We start from the raw sequence: 25,446 nt of genomic DNA on the forward strand, positions 1-25,446 counted from the left end.
TGCCTAGTTGGTTTAGCCAACGGAAAAAAACAACAACCATCCCGCTAGCCATGATTGGCTGAGATAATGGATGGGCTGGACATGCTGGGAGATGAGTTTGGATTGGTCTGCTATGTAGCATGCTTCTGTTTATAACGTGAGCTGCTCAGTATGTGTTGATAGTCCTTTCTACCATGTAATTTTTTTTAAATATATAATGTTAGCCATGGAGAACTACAAAAGTTTAGCTACTTTTCTCAACTTTGGTGCTATCGACAGATCAGTTGGAAAAAGTGATTTGCTACTTTTTGCAACTTACACGCCACAGTCAGTGTGTACCGGAGTGATTTGACACAATGCTGGCCAAACAAGATGTAGCTCCAAAGAAAACAAAGTTTAATGTTTCGTCTGCCGTGAAGCGTTCATCCATGTATACAATTTTATACGTTTCATATTTTGTCAGAAAGTGGTTTTCATTGCAAGTTAAAGTTTGCTGGTAGCGAGCTAGCGAATGTTAGCTCGCTGGCTCGCTAGCTAACGTGTATGATCTGCGTAGTAATATTATTCGAATCGGAAATACATTTGCATTCTTAGTTATCTCCTAATGATAGCTAACTAACATCGAACCTGGTTGGTTAGCTTTAGCTACCTGCAGATTCATACTACAGCTATGACAATGTTTGTATTGGTTGGTAGTAGTATGAGTTGGGATTATGGCGGTTCGTTGTTTAGCTAGCGAGCGAGCTAGCGAGCTAGCTACATGTCTAGACAAAAGACTACATGTCTAAACAAAACCCTTCGCCAGATGATTACATGACCCATCAAGTTAGCCAGGTGTGTCTGTGGGTGATTACGGCCATCTACTGTATTTCATGAACATGTGTACATGTCTCGACAAATAGTGACTCATCCACTTAGCTAGATGTGGCTGGGGGTTGGTTATAGCATGACCTATGAATTTAGACAAGTGTGTCGGGTAAGCGTCATCTAATAATTATAAAATATTTGTATCTGGACACTTTCTCTTTTTGATATTGCTACTATGCAAGTAACAATTTCACTGTACTGTTTACACCTTCTGTATCCTGTGCATGTGAAAAAAAAAAAAAAAAAAAAAAAAACTTGATTGATTGATGTGACAAATCACCTTTTTTTATTTGATGTAGTGTGATGTGATAGACGGTAATGTGAAGAACAACTCTCACTTCCCACCTCAGTGCTAATTGAAGTTGCAGTCGGATCTATTCTGTCCTAGCAAGCTTGGTAGCCTTAGCTTAGCATTCGGTCCTTTATAAAGTAAAATATATCCTTGTAATTTATTCTTGGCTTTAAAAGTAGCTTCAGACTGAACATGGCTCACTGAGTTGGTGTTTTCAGGTTTCTGTTGTGCTTCTTTTGCTGGTCGTTGGTTTGCCAGAGCATTAGCTGTATAGTCCTTGGAAATAAGAATATTTGGTAGTAGGAATCCTTCCACGTAATTTTGTCCAAAATCAAGTTGTAGGTTTGGAGTGAAGGTTATTTTGTGGAGGGTATTATATAACTCTAAATCTATATTTTTGTGGAGACATGCTGAAAATGCAGGAGCCCATCTGCTCATGCACCAGTGCATTACAGACTTGTGCCAACGCTGATAAGTAGGCATCACACAAACTCAGAATTACACTATTGCTGTTCTAAGAGTGAAGAAAACCCAGGTAAAAAGGCTCTTAATACTTTTATTTTTGTGATAAAAAAATTCGGACAAATGAGCAGTGTAAAATACAAACATTTAGAGATGTTCGATCGGATTCAAGTTTAGCCTTTGGCTGGGCCACTCAAGGACATTCAGAGACTTGTCCCAAAGCAACCCCTGCGTTCTCTTGGCTGTGTGCTTAGGGTTGTTGTTCTGTTGGAAGGTGAACCTTTGTCCCAGTCGGAGGGCCTGAGCTCTATGGAGGTGGTTTTCAAGGACCTCTCTGTACTTGTCTCCGTTCATCTTTCCCTCGATCCTGACTAGTCTCCCAGTTCCTGCCACTGAAAAACAGCCCCACAGCATGATGCTGCCACCGCCGTGCTTCACCGTAGAGATGGTGACAGGTTTCCTCCAGACGTAATACTTGGCATTCAGGCCAAAGAGTTCAATCTTGGTTTCATCAGACCAGAGAATGTTGTTTCTCATGATCTGAGAGGCTTTTAGGTGCCTTTTGGCAACCTCCAAATATGCTATCATGTGCCTTTTACTGAGGAGTGGCTTCCATCTTTCCACTACCACAAAGGCCTGATTGGTGGAGTGCTGCTGAGATGGTTGTCCTTCTGGAAGATTCTCCCATCTCCACAGATGAACTCTAGAGCTCTGTCAGAGTGACCATCGGGTTCTTGGTCACCTACCCGACCAAAGCCCTTCTCCCCTGATTACTCAGTCTGGCAGGGCGGCCATTTAATAATGATGGTGCCACTGTGTTCTTGGGGGCCTTCAATGCTGCAGACATTATTTTCTATTTTTTTATTTTTTTTTATCCCATTTTCTCCCCAATTTTCGTGGTATCCAATCGCTAGTAATTACTATCTTGTCTCATCGCTACAACTCCCGTATGGGCTCGGGAGAGACGAAGGTCGAAAGCCATGCGTCCTCCGAAGCACAACCCAACCAAGCCGCACTGCTTCTTAACACAGCGCGCCTCCAACCCGGAAGCCAGCCGCACCAATGTGTCGGAGGAAACACCGTGTACCTGGCCCCCTTGGTTAGCGCGCACTGCGCCCGGCCCGCCACAGGAGTCGCTGGAGCGCGATGAGACAAGGATATCCCTAACGGCCAAACCCTCCCTAACCCGGACGACGCTATGCCAATTGTGCGTCGCCCCACGGACCTCCCGGTCGCGGCCGGCTGCGACAGAGCCTGGGCGCGAACCCAGAGACTCTGGTGGCGCAGTTAGCACTGCGATGCAGTGCCCTAGACCACTGCGCCACCCGGGAGGCCCTACTCTCCATATTTTAATGCATAGTGGTGGCTGCATAATTTTATGGGTACTCTTGTAATCGTTAAGGACTGGGAGTTTTTGAGGATAAAAAATAAATGTAATGAAGCTAATCACAGGAAAAATCCTTGAGCAAAACCTGGTTCAGTCTGCTTTCCACAGACACCGGGAGATTAATTCACCTTTCAACAACAAAACAACAACAACAAATCTACACTGGAGTTGTTTACCAAGAAGACAGTGAATGTACCGGAGTTGCCGAGTTCCAGTTTTGACTTAAATCTATGTGAAAACTTAAATGGTTGTCTGGCAATGATCAACAACCAATTTGACAGAGTTTGAAGAATTTAATGAATAATGGACATATATTGTACAGTCCAGTAGTGCAACAATCTTAGAGATTTACACTGAAAGACTGGGCAAGTTGAATATTGCAAAGCTGTTTGTTGAAGGTCTTAAATTGTCCACTAGATGGAGACAGTATCCTTGTACAGTGCCTAGAGAAAGTATCCACACCCATTGACTCATTTTGTTTGGTTACAGCCTGAATTTAAAATGGATAAATTTAAGATTTTGTGTCACTGGCTTACACACAATATCCCATAATGTCAAAGTGTAATTGTTGTTAGAAGTTTTTACAAATATATTGAATATGAAAAGTATTTAACCCCTTTGTTATGGCAAGCCTCAGTACATTCAGGAGTAAACATTTGCTTAAGTCCCATAATAAGTTGCATGGACTCGATCTGTGTGCAATAATAGTGTTTAACATGATTTTTAAACAACTACCTCATCTCTGTACCCCACACACAATTATCTGTAATTATCTCAGATTCAACCACAAAGACCAGGGAGGTTTTCCAATTGTACTTATTGGTAGATAGGTAAAGCAAAAACAGAGGCATTGAATATCCCTTTGAGCTTGGTGAAGTTATTAATTACACTTTGGGATGTTGTATCAATACACCCAGTCACTACAAAAATACAGGCGTCCTTCCTAACTCAGTTGCCGGAGAGGAAGGAAACTGCACAGGCATTTAATAATTTTTGAAGGTTTATATTCAGGTGGTAATAACTTTTGCCTTTCTGTCTTTCTGTCTTTCTTTCTTTCTTTTATTTTCCAGACCAGGGTGGATCTAGAGGAGATAAGGGCGACAGAGGAGAGAAAGGAGACAGAGGTCCTATTGGTTCAAAGGGAGATTCTGGTTCCGAGTCAGGCACCCGAGGGGCACGTGGAGAGAAGGTGCGGACTTTTAGAATAATTTCAAACTACTAAAATGCCTGACAACACATTTAAACAGTGGTCTATATATCAACGTTAGTACATCAAGTAGTTAAAATTCCCTGAAACAACATGGTTGGTCTAAAAACATCATGGTGTGATCAAGGTGACAGCCCAAAATGTCTATTAATTTTACATTTCTGTTCAACTATTGAAGTCTATTTATACAGCACCATTCATACACCCAACAGCAGCTCAAAAAGCTTAATATTCTCTAGGTGCATTAGACCCTGAGTTTAATATCCAGATAGTGACGTGAATACAGAATATACTGTATGTATTCTTTCTTATGCAATTATTCTCAATGCTCAATGTCACAACACTTGCTAGTGTGGAAGTATGTTTTTTGAAATAACTCATACAGGCCCAGGCGAAGCCTGCATCCATACGTCTCATTGCTTTCAAACAAACTGAAATTGTATGGTAATTTGCGAATACACTGAGTATTCAAAACATTAAGAACACCTGCTCTTTCCATGACATAGACTGACCAGGTGAAAGCTATGATCCCTTACAGATGTCACTTGTTCAATCCACTTCAATGTAGATGAAGGGGAGGAGACAGGTTCAAGAAGGATTTTTAAGCATTGAGACAATTAAGACATGGATTGTGTGTATGTGCCATTCAGAGGGTGAATGGGCAAGACAAAAGATTTAAGTGCCTTTATAAGGAGTATGGTAGTAGGTGCCAGGCGTGTGTCAAGAACTGCAACACTGTTGGGTTTTTCACACTCAACAATTTCTTGTGTGTATCAAGAATGGTCCACCACCTAAAGGACATCCAGCCAACTTGACACAACTGTGGAAGGCATTAGAGTCAACGTGGGCCAGCATCCCTGTGGAATGCTTTCGACACCTAGAGTCCTTGCCCCGACGAATTGAGGCAATTCTGAGGGGAAAAGCAGGGGGGGGGGGGGTTGTGCTCAACTCAATATTAGGAAGGTCTTGCTAATGGTATACTCAGATGCTAACTTGTTCTTTTCTCTTGGGTGTGGTTTTTCCTGCAGGGGGTGTTTGGAGAAAAGGGAATGAAGGTATGTTCAAATGATCTATTCTTGTAACGTTGTGGTCCAAGAGCTGTTGAATGGTTCTGCAAGTTTATTATTTATTGTCTGGACAAAGACCTTCAGGTCGAAACATTGCATAATATTGCACAAGCATTCGACAGAGATTGGGATTCTGTCTTTATCTATTTATCTATCAAAGTTTTCATACCTCATGACTTTTTCCACATTTTGTTGTTATAGACAAAATTTAAAATTGATTCAATTGTGATTTATTTTTGTCACTGGCCTACATGCAATACCCTATAATGGAAACTGTGAAATGCCTTGAGTCACTAAGTATTTAACCCTTTTGTTATGGCAAGCATAAATAAGTTTCAGGAGTAAAAATGTGCTTAACTAGTCACATAATAATTAGCATTGACTCTTTTTAACTCTCTTTTTAACTTTTTGATTGTCCTGTTGTCTCCGTAGGGAAAAGCAGGCTTCGGCTACCCCGGCTCGAAGGGTGACCCCGGCCCCGTTGGTCCCCCCGGACCACCCGGCCTCCCAGGGCCAGCAGCAGAGGTGGTATCACGTGGCGACGGCTCCGTGGTTCAGACGGTGGCGGGTCCAAGAGGACCAGCTGGGCCTCCTGGCACCTCCGGCCCTGAGGGACCCGCAGGAGCTGACGGAGAGCCTGTGAGTTGGCTGCCGTTCCCATCCACCTCCATACCAGTAGAGCAGGGGTCAACCCCCATCATATTTTTGCCCCAAAAAGGTCTGCTTGTCTTGTTTTATGATAATGATAATGGCAAGGAGAAGTACTCAATATTTTTATAGATTTGGTACATAGTTTTTCATTATTTTAACCTACCCACATTAGTTTATAGCAGCTGTTTAGCTAGTTAAACAAAAGTTAGCCATGTGTTGGCAAAAATGTATATCCATGTAACTAAACGTATGTTTATGCTGTTGTTGCTATCCATATTCGTAAACATTGGAGGGGGATCCACACAAAAAAGAATATACACTGAACAAAAATATAAATGCAACACGGAACAATTTTACTGAGTTACAGTTCATATAAGGAAATTAATCCATTGACATAAATTAATTAGGCCCTAATCTATGGATTTCACATGACCGGAAAAAAATTATAATTATAAAAATTAAAATTATAATAATAATATTTCACCTTTATATAACCAGGTAGGCCAGTTGAGGACAAGTTCTCATTTACAACTGCGACCTGACCAAGATAAAGCAAAGCAGTGCGACACAAACAACACAGAGTTACACATGGGATAAACAAACGTACAGTCAATAACACAATAGAAAAATCTATATACAGTGTGTGCAAATGTAGTAAGATTAGGGAGGTAAGGCAATAAATCGGCCATAGTGGCGAAATAATTACAATTTAGCAAATAAACACTGGAGTGGTAGATGTGCCAAAGATGAATGTGCAAGTAGAGATACTGGGGTGCAAAGGAGCAAAATAAATAACAATATGGGGATGAGGTAGTTGGGTGGGCTATTTACAGACGGACTGTGTACAGGTGCAATGATGGGTAAGCTGCTCTGACAGCTGATGCTTAAACTTAGTGAGGGAGATATAAGACTCCAGCTTCAGTGATTTTTGCAATTCGTTCCAGTCATTGGCAGCAGAGAACTAGAAGTGAAGGCGGCCAAAGGAGGAGTTGGCTTTGGGGATGACCAGTGAAATATACTTGCAGGAGCGCGTGCTACGGTGGGTGCTGCTATGGTGACCAGTGAGCTGAGATAAGGCGGGGCTTTACCTAGCAAAGACTTATAGATGACCTGGAGCCAGTGGGTTTGGCGACGAATATGAAGCGAGGGCCAGCCAATGAGAGCATACAGGTCGCAATGGTGGGTAGTATATGGGGCTTTGGTGACAAAACGGATGGCACTGTGATAGACTATATCCAATTTGCTGAATAGAGTGTTGGAGGCTATTTTGTAAATGACCTAGCCGAAGTCAAGGATCGGTAGGATAGTCAGTTTTACGAGGGTATGTTTGGCAGCATCAGTGAAGGAGGCTTTGTTGTGAAATAGGAAGCCGATTCTAGATTTAATTTTGGATTGGAGATGCTTAATGTGAGTCTGGAAGGAGAGTTTACAGTCTAACCAGACACCTAGGTATTTGTAGTTGTCCACATATTCTAAGTCAGAACCGTCCAGAGTAGTGACGCTAGACGGGCGGGCAGGTGCGGGCAGCGATCGGTTGAAGAGGATGCATTTAGTTTTACTTGCATTTAAGAGCGGTTGGAGGCCTTGGAAGGAGTGTTGTATGGCATTGAAGCTCGTTTGGAGGTTAGTTAACACAGTATCCAAAGAAGGGCCAGAAGTATACAGAATGGTGTCATCTGAGTAGAGGTGGATCAGAGAATCACCAGCAGCAAGAGCGACCTCATTGATGTATACAGAGAAAATAGTCGGCCCGAGAATTGAACCCTGTGGCACCACCATATAGACTGCCAGAGGTTTGGCCCACAGGCCTTCCAATTTGACAAATGGACCTCTGTCTGAGGAGTAGTTGGTGAACCAGGCGAGGCAGTCATTTGAGAAACCAAGGCTGTTGAGTCTGCCGATAAGAATTTGGTGATTGGCAGAGTCGAAAGCCTTGGCTAGGTCGATTAAGACGGCTGCACAGTATTGTCTTTTATCGATGGTTATGATATCGTTTAGGATCTTGAGCTTGGCTGAGGTGCACCCATGACCAGCTAAGAAACTAGATTGTATATCGGAGAAGGTACGGTGGGATTTGAAATGGTCGGTGATCTGTTTGTTAACTTGGCTTTCAAAGACTTTAGAAAGGCAGGTTAGGATGGATATAGGTCTGTAACAGTTTGGATCTAGAGTGTCTCCCCCTTTGAAGTGGGAGATGACCGCGGCAAATTTCCAATCTTTAGGGATCTCAGACAATACGAAAGAGAGGTTGAACAGGCTAGTAATAGGGGTTGCAACAATTGCGGCGGATAATTTTAGAAAGTGACGGTCCAGATTGTCTAACCCAGCTGATTTGTATTGGTCCAGATTTTGACGCTCTTTCAGAACATCAGCTTTCTGGATTTGTGTGAAGGAGAAATGGGGGAGGCTTGGACAACTTGCTGTGGGGGGTGCAGAGCTATTGGCCGGGGTAGGGGTAGCCAGGTGGAAAGCATGGCCAGCCGTAGAAAAATGCTTTTTGAAATTCTCGATTATCAAAGGTTTATCGGTGGTGACAGTGCCTCAGTGCAGACAGTGCCTCAGTGCAGTGGGCAGATCCTCTTATTCTCCATGGACTTTACAGTGTCCCAGAACTTTTTGGAGTTTGTGCTACAGGATGCACATTTCTGTTTGAAAAAGCTAGCCTTTGCTTTCCTAACTTCCTGTGTATATTGGTTCCTAATTTCCCTGAAAAGTTGCATATCGCGGGGGCTATTCGATGCCAATGCAGTACGCCACAGGATGTTTTTGTGCTGGTCAAGGGTCAAGTCTGGAGTGTTCTTAGTTCCACATTTTTTAAGATGCTTATTTAAGATGGTGAGGAAAGCATTTTTAAAGAGTAACCAGGCATCCTCTACTGACGGAATGAGGTCAATATCCTTCCAGGATACCCGGGCCAGGTCGATTAGAAAGGCCTGCTGGCTGACGTACTTTTGGGAGTGTTTGACAGTGATGAGGGGTGGTCGTTTGACCGCGGACCCATTACGGACGCAGGCAATGAGGCAGTGATCATTGAGATCCTGGTTGAAGACAGCAGAGGTGTATTTAGAAGGCAGGTTGGTCAGGATGATATCTATGAGGGTGCCCGTGTTTACGGATTTAGTGTTGTACCTGGTAGGTTCCTTGATAATTTGTGAGATTGAGGGCAACTATCTTAGATTGTAGGACGCCCGGGGTGTTAAGCATATCCCAGTTTAGGTTACCTAACAGTGCAAACTGTACAAACTAAATTGGGGGGGGGGGCAATTAATTCACATATGGTGTTCAGGGCACAGCTGGGGGCTGAGGGGGGTCTATAACAAGCAGCAACAGTGAGAGACTTATTTCTGGAAAGGTAGATTTTTAAAAGTAGAAGCTCGAACTGTTTGGGACCTGGATAGCATGACAGATCTCTCTGTCAGTAGATTGCAACTCCACCCCCTATGGCAGTTCTATCGTGGCAGAAAATGCTGTCGTTGGGGATGGAAATTTCAGAATTTTTGGTGGCCTTCCTAAGCCAGGATTCAGCCACGGCTAGGACATTAGGGTTGGCGGAGTGTGCTAAAGCAGTGAATAAAACAAACTTAGGGAGGAGGCTTCTGATGTTAACATGTTTGAAACCAAGGCTTTTACGGTTACAGAAGTCAACAAATGATAGCGCCTGGGGAATAGGAGGGGAACTGGGGGCTGCATGGCCTGGGTTAACCTCTACATCACCAGAGGAACAGAGGAGGAGTAGGATAAGGGTACGACTAAAGGCTATAAGAACTGGTTGTCTAGTGCGTTGGGGACAGAGAATAAAAGGAGCCGATTTCTGGGTGTGGTAGAATAGATTCAAGGCATAATGTACAGACAAGAGTATGGTAGGATGTGAGTACAGTGGCGGTGAACCTTGCGTGATGATGAGAGAGGTTTCGTCTCTGGAGGCACCAGTTAAGCCAGGTGAGGTCTGCACATGTGTGTGGGGTGGGACAAAAGAGCTATCTAAGGCATTTTGAGCGGGGCTGAGGGCTCTACAGTGAAATAAAACAATAAGATCTAGCCAAGACAGCAGTAGACGAGGCATATTGACATTAGAGAGAGGCATAAAGCAATCACAGGTGTTGATCAGGAGAGCTAAGACAACAACGGGTAATGGCGATGGCGATGAATGGGCAGAACAGGTCAGTTAGGTACATATAGAACATGAGTTCGAGGCCAACAGGTAAACAACATGAGGTACCGTGTTTTTGAAACAGTCCAGGGGGCATCAGCTGTGTAGCCGAGTGATCATAGGGTCAAAAGAGCAGCAATAGGTGATTCAGGGTGCTGTTCGGTAGTCACTACTACGCTAGACGAGCAGGGGACACAGCTTTCAGAAAAGCTAGCGGGCCGGGGCTAGTAGACCACATCGGGCAATCACGTCGGCAGTCCAGTCGTGATGGATTGGCGGGGCTCCGTGTCGACAATAAAGGGTCCAGGCCAATTGGCAAAGGAGGTATTGTCGCCCTAGAATTAGCTGGTATATGGGCCTAGCTCGAGGCTAGCTCAAGGCTAGCTGGTGCTTGCAGCTAGCCTTGAGCACTGACCAGCAGGAAATCTTAGCGCTACAGAATACAATGACATTCTAGAAGATTCTGTGCTTCCAACTTTGTGGCAACAGTTTGGGGAAGACCCTTTCCTGTTTCAGCATGACAATGCCCCCGTGCACAAAGCGAGGTCCATAAAGAAATGGTTTGTCGATCGGTGTGGAAGAACTTGACTGGCCTGCACAGAGCCCTGACCCCAACCCCATCGAACACCATTGGGATGAATTGAAATGCCGACTGCAAGCCAGGCCTAATCGCCCAACATCAGTGCCCGACCTCACTAATGCTCTTGTGGCTGAATGGAAGCAAGTCCCAGCAGCAATCTTAGGACATCTAGTGGAAAGCCTTCCCAGAAGAGTGGAGGCTGGTTTATCAGCAAAAGGGGAACCAACCCATATTAATGGCCATGATTTTGGAATGAGATGTTCATGGAGCAGGTGTCCACAAACTATTGACCATGCGGTGTACCTTAAATAAAAACAAGTAAGGGTGTGGATCAGTCAGTTTCTGGTTGACCAGCATTTGCCTCATGCAGCACGACACATCTCCTTCGCATAGAGTTGATTTTGGCCTGTGGAATGTTGTCAGACTCCTCTTCAATGCCTGAGGGGAGGGGGGAGAGATTTCTTTATATGAAATGTGACTCAGTAAAATCTTGGTGTTGCGTTTTATCTTTTTGTTCAGTGTAGTTTAAAAGCTCTGAAGGATAAGAGAACAATACACTTTTCAGTGAGAAAAAATAATTTCACTTTTTTTTTTTTAAATAAGAAAAACAGACTTCTGTTATCAAAGACACTTGTGTTTATTTTAAGGAGAACAAAACTACTTAGCCTACATTTGAACACCACCTCAGAAGCTCCGGTATCTTCCTAATTGGAGAATTAGGGCCTATCACAGCCCAGCTCTTTCAATGCATTGTGGAAAAAGCATGCATTGTATTCTACTAGATAAAGAGCTGAAGTGAGTATAACATCCTGGTATTTAAACCATACTCGGTTTCTGAAATATCACATACTGTACCATTAAACATTCTATTTTCGCATACTGAGAATGTGTCATGCGTGATTGCGTCTTTTGCCGCTATTCATTAATTTCAGAAGCGGATAACCCCTTATCTAATTATTCAGCTGTTGTCAAAGCCGAAATGAGTATGACATCCGGCATTTAAAGTATACGACATCTTCTAAATGTTGCATTCTATTGAACTTTCCATTTGTTTCTCATACTCAAACAGCCTACTATTTAGGACACAAGTATGGGTATTTGGACACGGCCACTGAGTCTCTGACAAAGTTCAGAGATAAAGTACATAGCAAAAAATTATAGGTCTCTAAATAATGTATGCCATGACCAAGTAAGCTAATGTTAGCTTACTTTTGGTTACTGACAAAATAAAGATGAGCAGGGACTTTCGCAAATTTTCGGTGCACTCATGAACTACTATTATGGATAGCCTACAAAAGTGTATTCTGTAAAGGATGGTTTTAAAAAGGTAATGATGTACAATACTTAATTCAAAACACAAAACTGCAGCACCCCCTGATAAATTAAATAGAATAAAAAAAATACTAAAATAATTACAAAAATACTCAAATATAGAAATGTCACATATTATAAAGGTTTATATTTTTGCATACCCAAATTGCCTACTATTTAGCAATGCAATTATAGGTGTTCTTATATGGCTATGGTGTTGAAAGGGTTAACAAGAGATCACCTGGAGATAAAACAGTGACAAGCAGTAGTTGCAATTGGCCCGTCGTGTCTCCAGGTTTTACATCTTTACCTTTTTGATCAGTATCCATTTAATTTTGTTTAATTTTTTTCTTCTTCACAGGGTGATCCAGGTGAAGATGGATCTCAAGTAGGTTGACAAATTAATGTACTTTGAAAGCTACCATTTAATGGATAACTAGTGGTGCAGTGAGGATGCTTTGTCTAAAAGTCAAGTATTTGTATGGCTCAAGATGCTAGTCTGCTCTGTCTCTTACCCAGGGCCCTGTTGGACCGCCAGGCTTCCCTGGAATCCCAGGAGACCCCGGGCTCACAGGAGAGAAGGTACTATATTCTGTCATGGCATTGTTGTATTGAGAAGCTGTTATCGTGTGGCTTGGTCCCAGATCTGTTTGTTCTGTATAACCAACTGTTATGGTTAGTTGGCATGACACTGAACATAGGAGTTGGCAAGACAACACAAACAGATCATGTGTGTCTGCCCCACAGGGTGACCGTGGTGAGGGCCAGCCAGGCCCCAGGGGACCTCCAGGGCCCCCCGGACAACCAGCGCCAACCAGACACGACCGGCCGGTGAGTCCACATTGACCCCAGTCATTGGATCCAAAGTCCTAGTTTTGTATTTTCTACAAACAATTTGCAGATAGCAAAGGACCCTGAAGCAACCACCACAACAGGGTTGTTGATATCAAAATGTTCAGTTGCGACCAGCAAATCATATTTTAGCTAAATTCTTTCAATTGGGGAGAAGGTGTCAGCAGAGCTACAGTAGATACATAGGACCTGTATGTAATTGCAAGGTAAACACCATGGAGCATTATGACTTCTATTATGTGTCTGAGCTAGTTCACCTTCTTTGTTTTAGACCTTTGCAGACATGGAGGGCTCTGGGTTCCCTGACTTGGAGACACTTCGGGTAAGTCCACTTCTCTTCACTCCATAAGCAAAAGGGCCATAGATTTCCTCGTCATACCACACTGGTTCATCCGCAGTTGTTAGGGGTGTTGGGTGATGCCCTTAGAGAGACACTGATCCTGGGTCAGTTTTGCATTTTCCCCACTAATGGTTACAATTTGGATATGGGGAACGGAAGCTGATTTCTAGATCTGCACATAGGGGAAACTTCACCCCGGAGCGGTGTTAGGGCTCCACTACACCTGTATAAACAACCCCAAACCCAGTACAGATGTATGTTTTATGTATTCCTCTGACCAAACATCCAACTCGAGCGTACAGCGTCCTACCTCAAAGTGGAACGCGACTTGAGCTGTGAAATTAATTTGAAGGAAGTAGCAATTTGGAAAGGCATTAATTTACTCAACCAATGTTGGGCTGAAAGCCTTCCTTGCTGTATTTCATCGCAAGCTATGATTTGTTACAGTATGTTTTTTAAAAGATATGTTGTCCTTACTAGGGTGCGTACTAGGGTTTGTTGACATTTGTCAGCAGTTTACTCTAACAAAAATGTATTCATTTATTTACCTTTATTTTACAAAGTTGACTGAGAATTGGACATTCTCTTTTGCAGCAACAAACTGGGGGAACAGTTGTTTAGGCGGGGGGGTCGAATGGGCTAAAATTATGTGCACAATAATCATGATGTATTTTCTGGGGACGGTAGGGACTGCCTGGTTTGCCTGGCCCTCCTGGCCTCCCCGGGGCCCCAGGTACCTCTGTTGTTGAGACAGGGGTCTCTGGCTTATTTGGCCCCAAAGGTCCTCCAGGACTGGATGGTGCTCCTGGTCAACCGGTAGGTCCTCAGGCAATGCACCCTTCTCTCCATTATTTTGCCTTTCATCTAACATACCACAATGCAACCATAATAGTCATAAGCATTTGATTGTGTTATATCCATAATTATTTAGAATGCTTTATCATAATGTAAGAAGGAAGGTGACCTCTGCAGTGAAATGCCTGTATTTTTTTACTTATTAAATATAACCAAAAGTCATTTGACCAACTACACTGCTGATACAGTGCACAAGTGTAATGATTATGATTGTGATGATTAAGTTAATTATCATGATATTAAGTCGTAAACGTGTGCTTTTTAGGGCTTACACGGCCCGCCTGGTGCTGATGGTCGCCCAGGAGCTGCAGGGGCCGGGGGAGAGAAGGTAAGACTGGAAAAAAAAACAGAATGATTCTAATGATCGAGTTCTTTACATCTCTTCATGGCCTCTTGTGTCATTACCGAATGGCATCATTGATTGTTTTATGAAGAGCAATACCTATGGGAATTGAATGGGATCAGTCCATACAAGTTTATGACCTCTACGTTCCTACTCTACAGGGTGATCCAGGTGAACTCGGTCTTCCAGGAGCAGTCGGAGCGAAGGTGGGTACCGAGCCTTTTTACTTTACTTTATTAAATCAAATACGCTATTGAAAACACAGAGGTCAGATTGGAAAACACACAAGTTAGATTTGTAAATAAACTTAATGGCCAATTGAAAGGTGAGAGGTTTATGTACAGTATTCTGCAAGGGCTCAAGCGTTCCCTCTCTTTCTCGTGCAAAGCTTCTACTTGTACCTTCCTAGCTATCTCTCCAACCTGTTCTCTTATGCCATCGTCCTCTCCTACACCTGCCAATCTACAGGAGGTGCCAGGTCACCAGCATGGCAGAGTGGACTTTCTGTGTCTCTATGGCAAGGTTGTGTTCATTAGGAACCAAACAGACTGAGAGGGGCTATTTGGACTTCTCTTGCAAAACCTTTTATATTGTTTTCTGTGGCGTGCCCTAATGGACACGACCCACGTCTCCTGCTCCCAGTCCCCCGGAGAGTTACTGGGTGCGCAAGCTTTTGTTCCAGCCCAGCACCTACACAACTCTTTCAAATAATCACTTCTTTAAAATAATCAACTCGTTAGTGCTGGGTTGGAACAAATGCCTTCACACCTAGTAGCTCTCCAGGACCAGAGTTGGCAATCCATTTGGCATATGTGTATGAACTTTATGTTTCAGGCTAGGGGACTATATTTCAACTGTCCCATATCTGCAGTTGGTCAGTTTCTCCTAATGTTGCTTACGTTGCCCTACAATGTGATTAATACCTGTGTGAAGTTTGTCCTACTAGTAGTGTGTGGATTGGATCTTCTTATTTGCGTATTGCTGACAATGGATGCCTGCTCAGATGCAGCACTAAAACCAACGAGTGGAACAATGGCTTATCAATATGATAAATACTCTTTTTGAATCTTGACTATCATTCTATCCCATTCCACAGGGCGCACAGGGATTGAATGGCATTCCCGGTCAACCAGGACAGGGTGGATTGGCTGGCCTCCCTGGACCAATGGGACCACTGGGACAACCCGGGCCACCAGGACCCCCCGGACCAAGCTATCGCGTTGGTTTTGTGAGTATCCACCAGGGACGGGTTTACCTATCTCAATGGTCTTAGCGATGCATGATTACTAATGCTGTGTTTCATAGTAGTTTTATAGTATCGGCAGTCTCGCTTGTGAAAATATCTGTAAACAGGTACCCTGTTGTAAACTAATGTTGCTTTAACATTCAGTTACATTTTATTGATTAGTTTTAGTGCAAAAATGTTTTTGGGTAACCTTAGTAGGCTATTTGAACATTAATTGGGGTATCGTGAGTTGTTATGGAAAGGACTGTTTTCCTGGTTGTATTAGGGACGAAGGAATGAGATTCGCACACATAACTCTTGACTTTAGTGTTATTATGGGTTGATGTCAATGTCAGTGCGAATTTAAAGTTAGGATTCGGCCCTTAGATACTTAGTCTTTCTCTCTCTCTCTCTCTCTCTCTCTATCTCGGTGTGTGTAAAGGATGACATGGAAGGCTCTGGCGTGGGAGTGGCCAATGGGGTTCCTGGAGCCAGAGGGCCAGAGGGGCAGCAGGTGGGTGTCCTCTGCAGCTGGCTTTCATTTTTTGATCCAATGTATGAATTTGGCCATTTTCATAAATTTTCTTACTGATTCTGATTTTCTTTCTGTCCACTTTCAGGGTCCTCCTGGCATCCCTGGCCTACCAGTAAGAGCTTTTATTTGGTTGAATTTCATATGATTTTGTCAAGAAATAAATATTGTTTCGACATAACAATACAATGCAAGCCATCTCAATATTGTATCATGAATTCCTCTTTTGTGATCAGTTTCAATTTAACGTAGGGCTAATATTTCACTCGATAGGGCAAGTCTGGTTTCCCTGGTATTCCTGGTGAGAAGGGAAGTGAAGGACCACGGGGAAGCGATGGCCGACCTGGGTTGGACGGTTTCCCTGGACCTAATGTATGTCAGAACCTTCTTCCACACACCCACCTCACAATATCTACATCAGGGTTCTAACTCATGTAGTTAACAGCAACTCAGGTCTTGGCAATCTTCTGGGTGTGCAGGGTTTTGCTCCAGCCCAACACGAACACATCTGCTCCAGACTGAAGGTCATGATTAGTTGATTACATGCAACTGGTGTGTAGTGCAGCTGGGCTGAAATTTAAAGCCTGTCTACATTTAATCTGCTCAATCTGTTCTTGCACAAGAAGACAGCGATTTATTTATTTTTTAAAGTGGGAATTTTCAGAAAAAAAGAAACGTCCCTTTTTCAGGACCATGTCTTTCAAAGATAATTCGTAAAAATCCAAATAACTTCACAGATCTTCATTGTAAAGGGTTTAAGCACTGTTTCCCATGCTTGTTCAATGAACCATAAACAATTAATGAACATGCACCTGTGGAACAGTCGTTAAGACACTAACAGCTTACAGACGGTAGGCAATTCAGGTCACAGTTATGAAAACTTAGGATACTAAAGAGGCCTTTCTACTGACTCTGAAAAACACCAAAAGAAAGATGCCCAGGGTCCCTGCTCATCTGCGTGAACGTGCCTTAAGCATGCTGCAAGGAAGCATGAGGACTGCAGATGTGGCCAGGGCAATACATTTGCAATGTCCGTACTGTGAGACGCCTAAGACAACGCTACAAGGAGACAGAATGGACAGCTGATCGTCCTCGCAGTGGCAGACCACGTGTAACAACACCTGCACAGGATCGGGACCTCTGAACATCACACCTGCGGGACAAGTACCGGATGGCAACAACTGCCCGATTTACACCAGGAACGCTCAGACTGTCCGCAATAGGCTGAGAGAGGCTGGACTGAGGGCTTGTAGGCCTGTTGTAAGGAAGGTTCTCACCAGACATCACCGGCAACAACGTTGCCTATGGGCACAAACCCACCGTCGCTGGACCAGACAGGACTGGCAAAAAGTGCTCTTCACTGACGAGTTGCCGTTTCGTCTCACCAGGGGTGATGGTCGGATTCGCGTTTATCGTCAAAGGAATGAGCGTTACACCGAGGCCTGTACTCTGGAGCAGGATCGATTTGGAGGTGGAGGGTCCGTCATGGTCTGGGGCGGTGTGTCACAGCATCATCGGGCAATCTCAACGCTGTGCGTTACAGGGAAGACATCCTCCTCCCTCATGTGGTACCCTTCCTGCAGGCTCATACTGGCATGACCCTCCAGCATGACAATGCCACCAGCCATACTGCTCGTTCTGTGCGTGATTTCCTGCAAGACAGGAATGTCAGTGTTCTGCCATGGCCAGTGAAGAGCTCGGATCTCAATCCCATTGAGCACATCTGGGACCTGTTGGATCGGAGGGTGAGGGCTAGGGCCATTCCCCCCGGAAATGTCCAGGAACTTGCAGGTGCCTTGGTGGAAGAGTGCGGTAACATCTCACAGCAAGAACTGATTAATCTGGTGCAGTCCATGAGGAGGAGATGATGCACTGCAATACTTAATGCAGCTGGTTGGCACACCAGATACTGACTGTTCTTTTGAACCCCCCTTTGTTCAGGGACACATTATTCCATTTCTGTTAGTCACATGTCTGTGGAACTTGTTCAGTTTATTTCTCAGTTGTTGAATCTTGCTATGTTCATACAAATATTTACACATGTTAAGTTTGCTGAAAATAAACACAGTTGACAGTGAGAGGACGTTTCTTTTTATGATCTGTTTATTTTATGGATTTTGTCTAAATATTGGACTTTCTCTCACAAATGTATGCTTTTTTTTCTCGGGTTCCCTTTTAAATTTCCAGGGACAAAAGGGGGACAGTGGGGACAGAGGAGAAAGGGTGAGTATTTTCAAATGTTCATAGAATTAAAATGTTATTCAGGGGACATAATAATAGGTAAATTGCATGCCTAGAGCAAGACCATTTAACACCGATATTGTTTTCAAAACCTGTAACTACCTACCAGGAAATCAATGTGTTTAGCAATTAACATTCAGAGGGACGAGAAAATATCTGACCCTGTGTCAGTTATTTGGTGCCACTTCCACCACTCCCATGTTTTTTATGGATTCAGCACCAGCATGTCTTTGTCCCTGAGGCTGATGTTCTCTTGTGTCTGGTTTTTAGGGCGAATCTGGTCGCGATGGAAACGGACAGCCTGGACCACCAGGCCCACCTGGCCCACCAGGACAAATCATCTACCAGACCTCCAGCAGTGTAAGGCCCTGTACCGAAACAACTCCTAGGCCTTACCCCCAGTGCCCCTCTAGACCCTACCCCTCTGGACACTACCCCCTAGACCAGGGATGGGCAACTTTGATGGGGTTTGTCTATAGGGGCAAACAAATTGAACAACGTGAGGGGCCACAGTGGCTCGTGGGTCTGCGTACCCACATCCATACCCACCCTCCACATTTTGCCATGGGGCAGAGAGATGATTTAGCAATTTATAACTAATTTCATGCAATTCTACTCATTTTGCCATGGAGCGGAGAGAATTTTTTTATTTCCGTGATATCCAATTGGTAGTTAGTCTTGTCCCATCGCTGCAACTCCCCTACGAACTCGGGAGAGGTGAAGGTCGAGAGCCATGAGTCCTCCGAGACACAACCTTGCTAAGCTGCACTGCTTCTTGTCACACTGCTCGAATAACCCGGAAGCAAGCCGCACCAATGTGTCGGAGGAAATACCGTTCAGCTGGCAAGAGTCGGCTTGAAGGTACCCGGCCCACCACAAGGAGTCGCTAGAGCGCAATGGGACAAGGAAATCCGGGCCAGCCAAACCCTCCCCTAAACCGGAAGACGCTGGGCAAATTGTACGCCGCGTCATGGGTCTCCCTGTCACGACCGGCTGTGACACAGCCTGGGATCAAACCCTGGTCTGTAGTGACGCCTCAAGCACTGCGATGCAGTGCCTTAGACCGCTGCGCCACTTGGGCGGCCCCAAAAATGTGCAGTCTTACAGCTAATTTCCTGCAATTCTACACATTTTGCCATAGGGTGGAGGCAAATTTTGCAGTTTTTAAACTGATGATAAATGGGCCCCATCCCGGTCGGTTTAGATAGTCTAGTGGCTAGCTATCTTACCGATCTAAAAAGCGCCTACCCCAAGTAGAAACTTGTTTTGATCAGAAGGGATTGGATATGTATAAGCAAAATGGCAACAACAAAATCCCTGGCCTATCAATCTGCAAGATTGAGCTATTACCCTATTGCTTATACCAATCCGACTATTTTGAAATCTACATGAAGTGCCTAGGGGGTGTGGATAAGGAGTCTGGAAATAAACATACCCATCCTTCTGCATGATCTTCTTTTAGCTCCACTGTATCTCCTCCAACATGGACAGTTGAGAGTGCATTGACATTAAGCTGTGTAATTTCTCTTTCTGCAGTATGATGGTGCCGTTGGAGGCGCCGGGCCCCAGGTAGGTGTTTTGTCCTGTTTGAAAACACTGTTATCATTAATGTGGTTCAATGTTACTCCAATAGTCTTAAAAGCAAATTTTATAAGAACTACAGGACACACTTCTTTTTCATACAATGAAGTGTTAAATTGATGTGTCATTCATTTGCCAAACTCGATTGATCAATTGCAGTAATAATTCCGGGTGTAATTTGATCAATGTTTGAAATGCATCCAGCAAATCGATCAAGGGCTATATAAGTCACAATGAAACTAAACCAATGACTACAAACCCTGGGTCATATGAATTTGGTGCCAAATGGAAGAAACTGACTGAAATCGGAAGGGACTACCTGAACTTTTCCAATAAGAAAGGCTAGTTTTGTCTTCCGTGGCAGTGTTTTACTATGCGTGCCTGAACACAACTCCTGTACAGGGTCCTCGTTACGCATTGGAGGTGTAGCAGAGAAGAATTCTCGAGACAATATGATCTTCATTACATGCTTATCCTGCTTTTATAACAAAGATCCTATGGAGATGGCAGTAACCATCTGTTTCCATCTGTTGTATGTAATTAATATAAAGCTTACATACCTTCTACCAGTATTAGGCCAAAACTACATTTACTTTTACATCACACAACCCACATTGAAGAAATACAATGTACAGTCGTTTTCCCAAGGGCCTGTGTAATTTTCATGAATTACATTATTCCTTCATCTGGATATTTTATTGATGTTCTTAAATGAACCAAATGTTCTTATGCTGCAAAACCTGTTGAGAGCATGTAATGCGATGAAATCCTGGAAATGATACATGTCCTTAGAGATTTGAGTTTTTTGGACAAATAGGGGGAGATGATGGAAATCCTTCACGCTAGCACAAAATATAGATTTTACTTAAAGGGATAGTTTGGAATTTTGGCAGTGAAGCCCATTATCTACTTCCCCAGTCAGATGAACATATGGATACCATTTCTATGACTCTGCCTCCAGTAGGAAGGAAGTTAGAGGTAGTTTCGCGAGCCAATGCAAACTATCATTTGCGCAAAGACTGGAAGTCTATCGGAATAGATAGCCAAAATCTCAAATTATCCCTTTAATGAAAGTAATTACAAAATATTTGGGACCATGTGTGGTCCTACTTAACCAGTCATAAAAAAAAGTGATTAATCATTAAAAAAAACTGATTTGATGTTCTTTTCTTTTCTGTAGGGCCAAGCTGGATTCCCTGTAAGCATCGAGTTTCCTACAGTTCTTCTAACGTTGTGTTCTAGCAAGTGTGGATGTCATAGTGGGGTGGATATTTGCCCTGAAAGACTAAATAAACCAAACATCATTGCTAGTTTGATGTGTGACAAACAGCACATTTTCTAATCTTTGTGTTTTCTGACAGGGCCCAATTGGACCAAAGGGCGACATGGGAGATCCAGGCCAACCCAGTTACGGAGTCAAGGTCAGTGATGGGACCACACATTGCCCTGTCATTTTTGCTACAGTGTACCACTGAGTTAGGCCCATTCCCAGCAAGTTTTTATTTTGTGGGCGTTAACAAATTAACCAGTTTCTCGCTCTTCTTATGCGTCTCTTCCCAGGGCGAGAAGGGCGAGTCTGGCTCAATCATTGGGCCTGATGGGAATACTTTGTACCTGGGAAGATTGTCGGGTGAGAAGGTGAGCGTCTCACTATCGACTTCTGTAGTCTGCAGTAATATTTGACACGTGTGTTTATCGTATATATGATACCATAAATATCTCACATGCGACTCATAATAAGACTAAGCAATTAGCCTATCAAAATGTTTGTCTGCCTATAGTTAAACCATGAGCAATCGAGTATTATGCATTTTGCTGACTAAGGTGAAGGACTGGTCGTGAGAAAGGAATTCTAAATACAAGTGTATTTAATTACTTTGGAAAATGAATGATAACATTAGACATGGCATAAGCTTAACGTGCACAGCATTAACAAGCATTACAAGGCATTATTCTAAGCATTGTGAGAGAGCGAGACAAAGAAACTATGGCCCATAGCTCATGGGAGAGGGAAATAAAGAGTGTAGATATCTCACCACAGCAGGAACAAATAATAGATAGAACAATGACTCTAAGACTGTTTAATAAGCCAATGTGCTGTTTGGATTCAAAATCTGAGTGGTTGACCAATAGTATAACCTCCAATCAGATATCAGACTACATGATGTAACCTCTGCTTCTCAGAGGTGAGACAATGGAGGTTGGTAAGCTCAACACAGAATGCTGAATTCCTAAGACAACACAGAGGAAATTCTTGCATACAGTTGATAAGAAGAGTCACTTCGGGGGCTGCCCTACACTTCTGTCTGGCTCGGTCTTATCTGTGTGTTGTCCTCCGAGCCGAGTTAAAACACCAACTCTCCATCTTTTGTAGGGCGACAGAGGACCTGCCGGACCCGTCGGGCCTCCTGTAAGTACTTTTAGGCTCATTACTTGACGTTACGGTCTTGCCATTTGAAGCTGCCTTAAATTAAACTGACATGGTCATGGGCAGTGTTGGGATTATATATTACTCATTACATTTAACAAAAGTAAAGCTTTACTTTACAATATTACTTTGTATGGAAAGTAACGTGTTATATTACTTTGCGTTACTTTCATGAAAAAAATCAATCTCACAGTTCCTTTGACAGTCGGAGTGAGCCAGGTGAGCCACGCGCGCTCCACCAAAGATAGGCTACTTACTAACTCAGGTTTTATCACGAATTTCGCCTTTCATTTGTGGTGCTGCTTTCAAGTGCCGTGCAATCATATAAGCTGCTTAATTAGCCATACAGTGCATTCGGAAAGTATTCAGACCCCTTGACTTTTTCCACATTTTGTTACGTTACAGCCTTATTAGAAAATGTATTAAATATGTGTTTCCCCTCATCAATCTACACACAATACACCATAATAACAAAGCAAAAACAGGTTTAGACATTTTTGCAAATTTATACAAAATACAAAACAGAATTACCTTATTTACATAAGTATTCAGACCCTTTGCTATGAGATTCGAAATTGAGCTCAAGTGCATCCTGTTTCCATTGATCATCCAAAAAAGTACCATTAAATACATTTAAATCCCACTTTGTAACACAATCAAATGTGAAAAAATCCTAGGGGTATGAATGCTTATGCAAGGCACAGTGTTTCATTGATCCCTCTCAAAAAGACATTTAGAGTGAAAGTGTTTTGTGTTTGGGTCTCATATGATTGATGTATTGTTGTTTGTACAGGGGCAGTATGGTTCTCCTGGGATAAAGGGTGAATTTGGAATGCCCGGAAGACCTGTAAGTACTCAAGCTGAATTTAGAACTTTACAATTACAGTAGGTGCTCAGTAGCGTGTCAAAAAAAGGTAACATTTGTCTTTTAGTTGCCAAAATGCTGTGTAGGTCGAGTGCATTCTAGTCTCTTTGGTATCAATGGTGTAATTGCTTGAAAGTGGTACAAATGTTTCCTTGACTTGAACAGGGGTGGAATGATTGAATGTTGTTACATAACATTTATTGCCAGTTTGTGTGTAATTATGCACAAGTTAGGAAAGTATCGATATGGAATGCTGCTACTAGTACTACTACTAGTAGTAGTATTTATCTCTAGTGAATGCTCCTTGCGTAGTATCTAACTATGTCTGTTTCCTACAGGGTCGTCCTGGTGTGAACGGATACAAGGGGGAAAAAGGAGAGCCAACCACAGGAGCTGGATTTAGCTACCCAGTAAGTGTGACACGTGCTTATAACAATGTACTGTGCCTGTTTAAGATACAATGGAAGTCCACTGTCTTTTAGATGCGATTCAACTTAGCTTTTAATACAAACTGAAAGTAACTTAATGTCTTCTGTTTTCAGGGTGTCCCAGGCCCACCCGGGCCGCCGGGACCACCTGGGCCAGCTGTGCCCGTGGACCGCTTCAATGTGAGTTTATCAGAATCCTTATACCCAAAACCAGGGTTGTGTTCATTCAGCAACAAACGGAATAACACAGACTGAAAGAGGGAGGGATAATATTGACTTGTCCAATATTGGAAACAGGATATCATGTTTGTGTGCAAAATACTGGAAAATGTTTAAATGTGCCATTTCCTATTTATTGCAGGGATATGACGCCTCAAGGAATTATCCAGGTAGGCTGACAATGATTTGTTGTTTTTACATCAAACGTTATACCTAGCGATGAAACCTCTCGAAGACAGAGGATTAAATCTTGGCGCATAGGCAGAAAGTATTCAGACCCCTGGACTTTTTCCTCGTTTTGTTACGTTACAGCCTTATTCTAAAATTGATTAAATATTTTTAATATTCAATATTTAATATTCATCAATCTACACACAATACCCCATAATGACAAAGCTCAAACGGGTTTTTAGACATTTATGCAAATATAAACCGAAATATCACATTTACATAAGTATTCAGACCCTTTACTCAGTACTTTGTAGAAGCACCTTTGGCAGCTATTACAGCCTCGACTTCTCTGCAGATCCTCTCAAGCTCTGTCAAGTTGGATGGGAAGCGTCGCTGAACAGCTATTTTCAGGTCTCTCCAGAGATGCTCGATCGGGTTCAAGTCCAGGCTCTGGCTGGGCCACTCAAGGACATTTAGAGACTTGCCCCGAAGCCACTTGTGTGTTGTCTTAGCTGTGTGCTTAGGGTCGTTGTCCTGTTGTAAGGTGGACCTTCGCCCCAGTCTGAGGTCCTGAACGCTCTGGAGCAGGATTTGATCAAGGATCTCTCTGTACTTTGTTCTGTTCAGCTTTCCCTCGATCCTGTCGTGTCTCCCAGTCCATGTCGCTGAAAAACATCACCACAGCATGATGCTGCCACCACCATGCTTCACCGTCGGGATGGTGCCAGGTTGCCTCCAGATGTGACTCTTGGCATTCAGACCAAAGAGTTCAATGTTGGTTTCATCAGACTAGAGAATGTTGTTTCTCATGGTCTTAAGGTCCTTTGGGTGCCTTTTGGCAAACTCCAAGCGGGCTGTCATGTGCCTTTTACTGAGGAGTGGCTTCCGTCTGGCCACTCTACCATAAAGGCCTGATTGTTGGACTGCTGCAGAGATGGTTGTCCTTCTGGAAGGTTCTCCCATCTCCACAGAGGAACTCTGGAGCTCTGTCAGAGTGACCATCGGGTTCTTGGTCACCTCCCAGACCAAGGCCCTTCTCCCCCGATTGCTCAGTTTGGCCAGGTGGCCAGCTCTAGGACGAGTCTTGGTGGTTCCAAACTTCTTCCATTTAGAAATGATGGAGGCCATTGTTACATAAAGAGAGACCTAAGACAAGAACACAGCATTACATCAACACATGAAAACACAACATGGTAGCAGCACAAAGGGCAAGAAGGTAGAGACAACAATACGCCACGCGAAGCAACCACAACTGTCGGTAAGAGTGTCCATGATTGAGTCTTTGAATGAAGAGTGTTTTTTTGCAGCTCGTTCCAGTCGCTAGCTGCAGCGAACTGAAAAGAGGAGCGACCCAGGGATCAAATCAAATTGTATTGGTCACATACACATGGTTAGCAGATGTTATTGCGAGTG

General features: G+C 43.4%; 1 protein-coding gene across 2 annotated transcripts in view; it reads left to right on the forward strand.

Moving 5' to 3' along the window:
* The window catches only part of LOC120058186 (collagen alpha-1(XVIII) chain-like), an 82,161-nt gene that overhangs the window by 43,025 nt on the left and 13,690 nt on the right, over positions 1-25,446 (forward strand). For both annotated transcript variants that reach the window (XM_039006669.1, XM_039006670.1), the window contains exons 7-31: positions 4,058-4,176; positions 5,223-5,249; positions 5,694-5,900; positions 12,315-12,341; positions 12,473-12,535; positions 12,701-12,784; positions 13,077-13,127; positions 13,833-13,961; positions 14,266-14,328; positions 14,505-14,549; positions 15,440-15,571; positions 16,011-16,082; positions 16,189-16,215; positions 16,374-16,472; positions 18,288-18,323; positions 18,612-18,701; positions 19,878-19,910; positions 21,103-21,120; positions 21,284-21,343; positions 21,483-21,560; positions 22,297-22,332; positions 23,144-23,197; positions 23,554-23,625; positions 23,758-23,823; positions 24,005-24,032. In XM_039006669.1, the coding sequence (XP_038862597.1) occupies positions 4,058-4,176; positions 5,223-5,249; positions 5,694-5,900; positions 12,315-12,341; positions 12,473-12,535; positions 12,701-12,784; positions 13,077-13,127; positions 13,833-13,961; positions 14,266-14,328; positions 14,505-14,549; positions 15,440-15,571; positions 16,011-16,082; positions 16,189-16,215; positions 16,374-16,472; positions 18,288-18,323; positions 18,612-18,701; positions 19,878-19,910; positions 21,103-21,120; positions 21,284-21,343; positions 21,483-21,560; positions 22,297-22,332; positions 23,144-23,197; positions 23,554-23,625; positions 23,758-23,823; positions 24,005-24,032 (1,716 nt within the window). The remainder of the gene's footprint in view (positions 1-4,057; positions 4,177-5,222; positions 5,250-5,693; positions 5,901-12,314; positions 12,342-12,472; positions 12,536-12,700; positions 12,785-13,076; positions 13,128-13,832; positions 13,962-14,265; positions 14,329-14,504; positions 14,550-15,439; positions 15,572-16,010; positions 16,083-16,188; positions 16,216-16,373; positions 16,473-18,287; positions 18,324-18,611; positions 18,702-19,877; positions 19,911-21,102; positions 21,121-21,283; positions 21,344-21,482; positions 21,561-22,296; positions 22,333-23,143; positions 23,198-23,553; positions 23,626-23,757; positions 23,824-24,004; positions 24,033-25,446) is intronic.

Source organism: Salvelinus namaycush, chromosome 13 (genome assembly GCF_016432855.1).
Source record: "Salvelinus namaycush isolate Seneca chromosome 13, SaNama_1.0, whole genome shotgun sequence".
In the NCBI taxonomy this organism is placed as follows: Eukaryota; Metazoa; Chordata; class Actinopteri; order Salmoniformes; family Salmonidae; genus Salvelinus; species Salvelinus namaycush.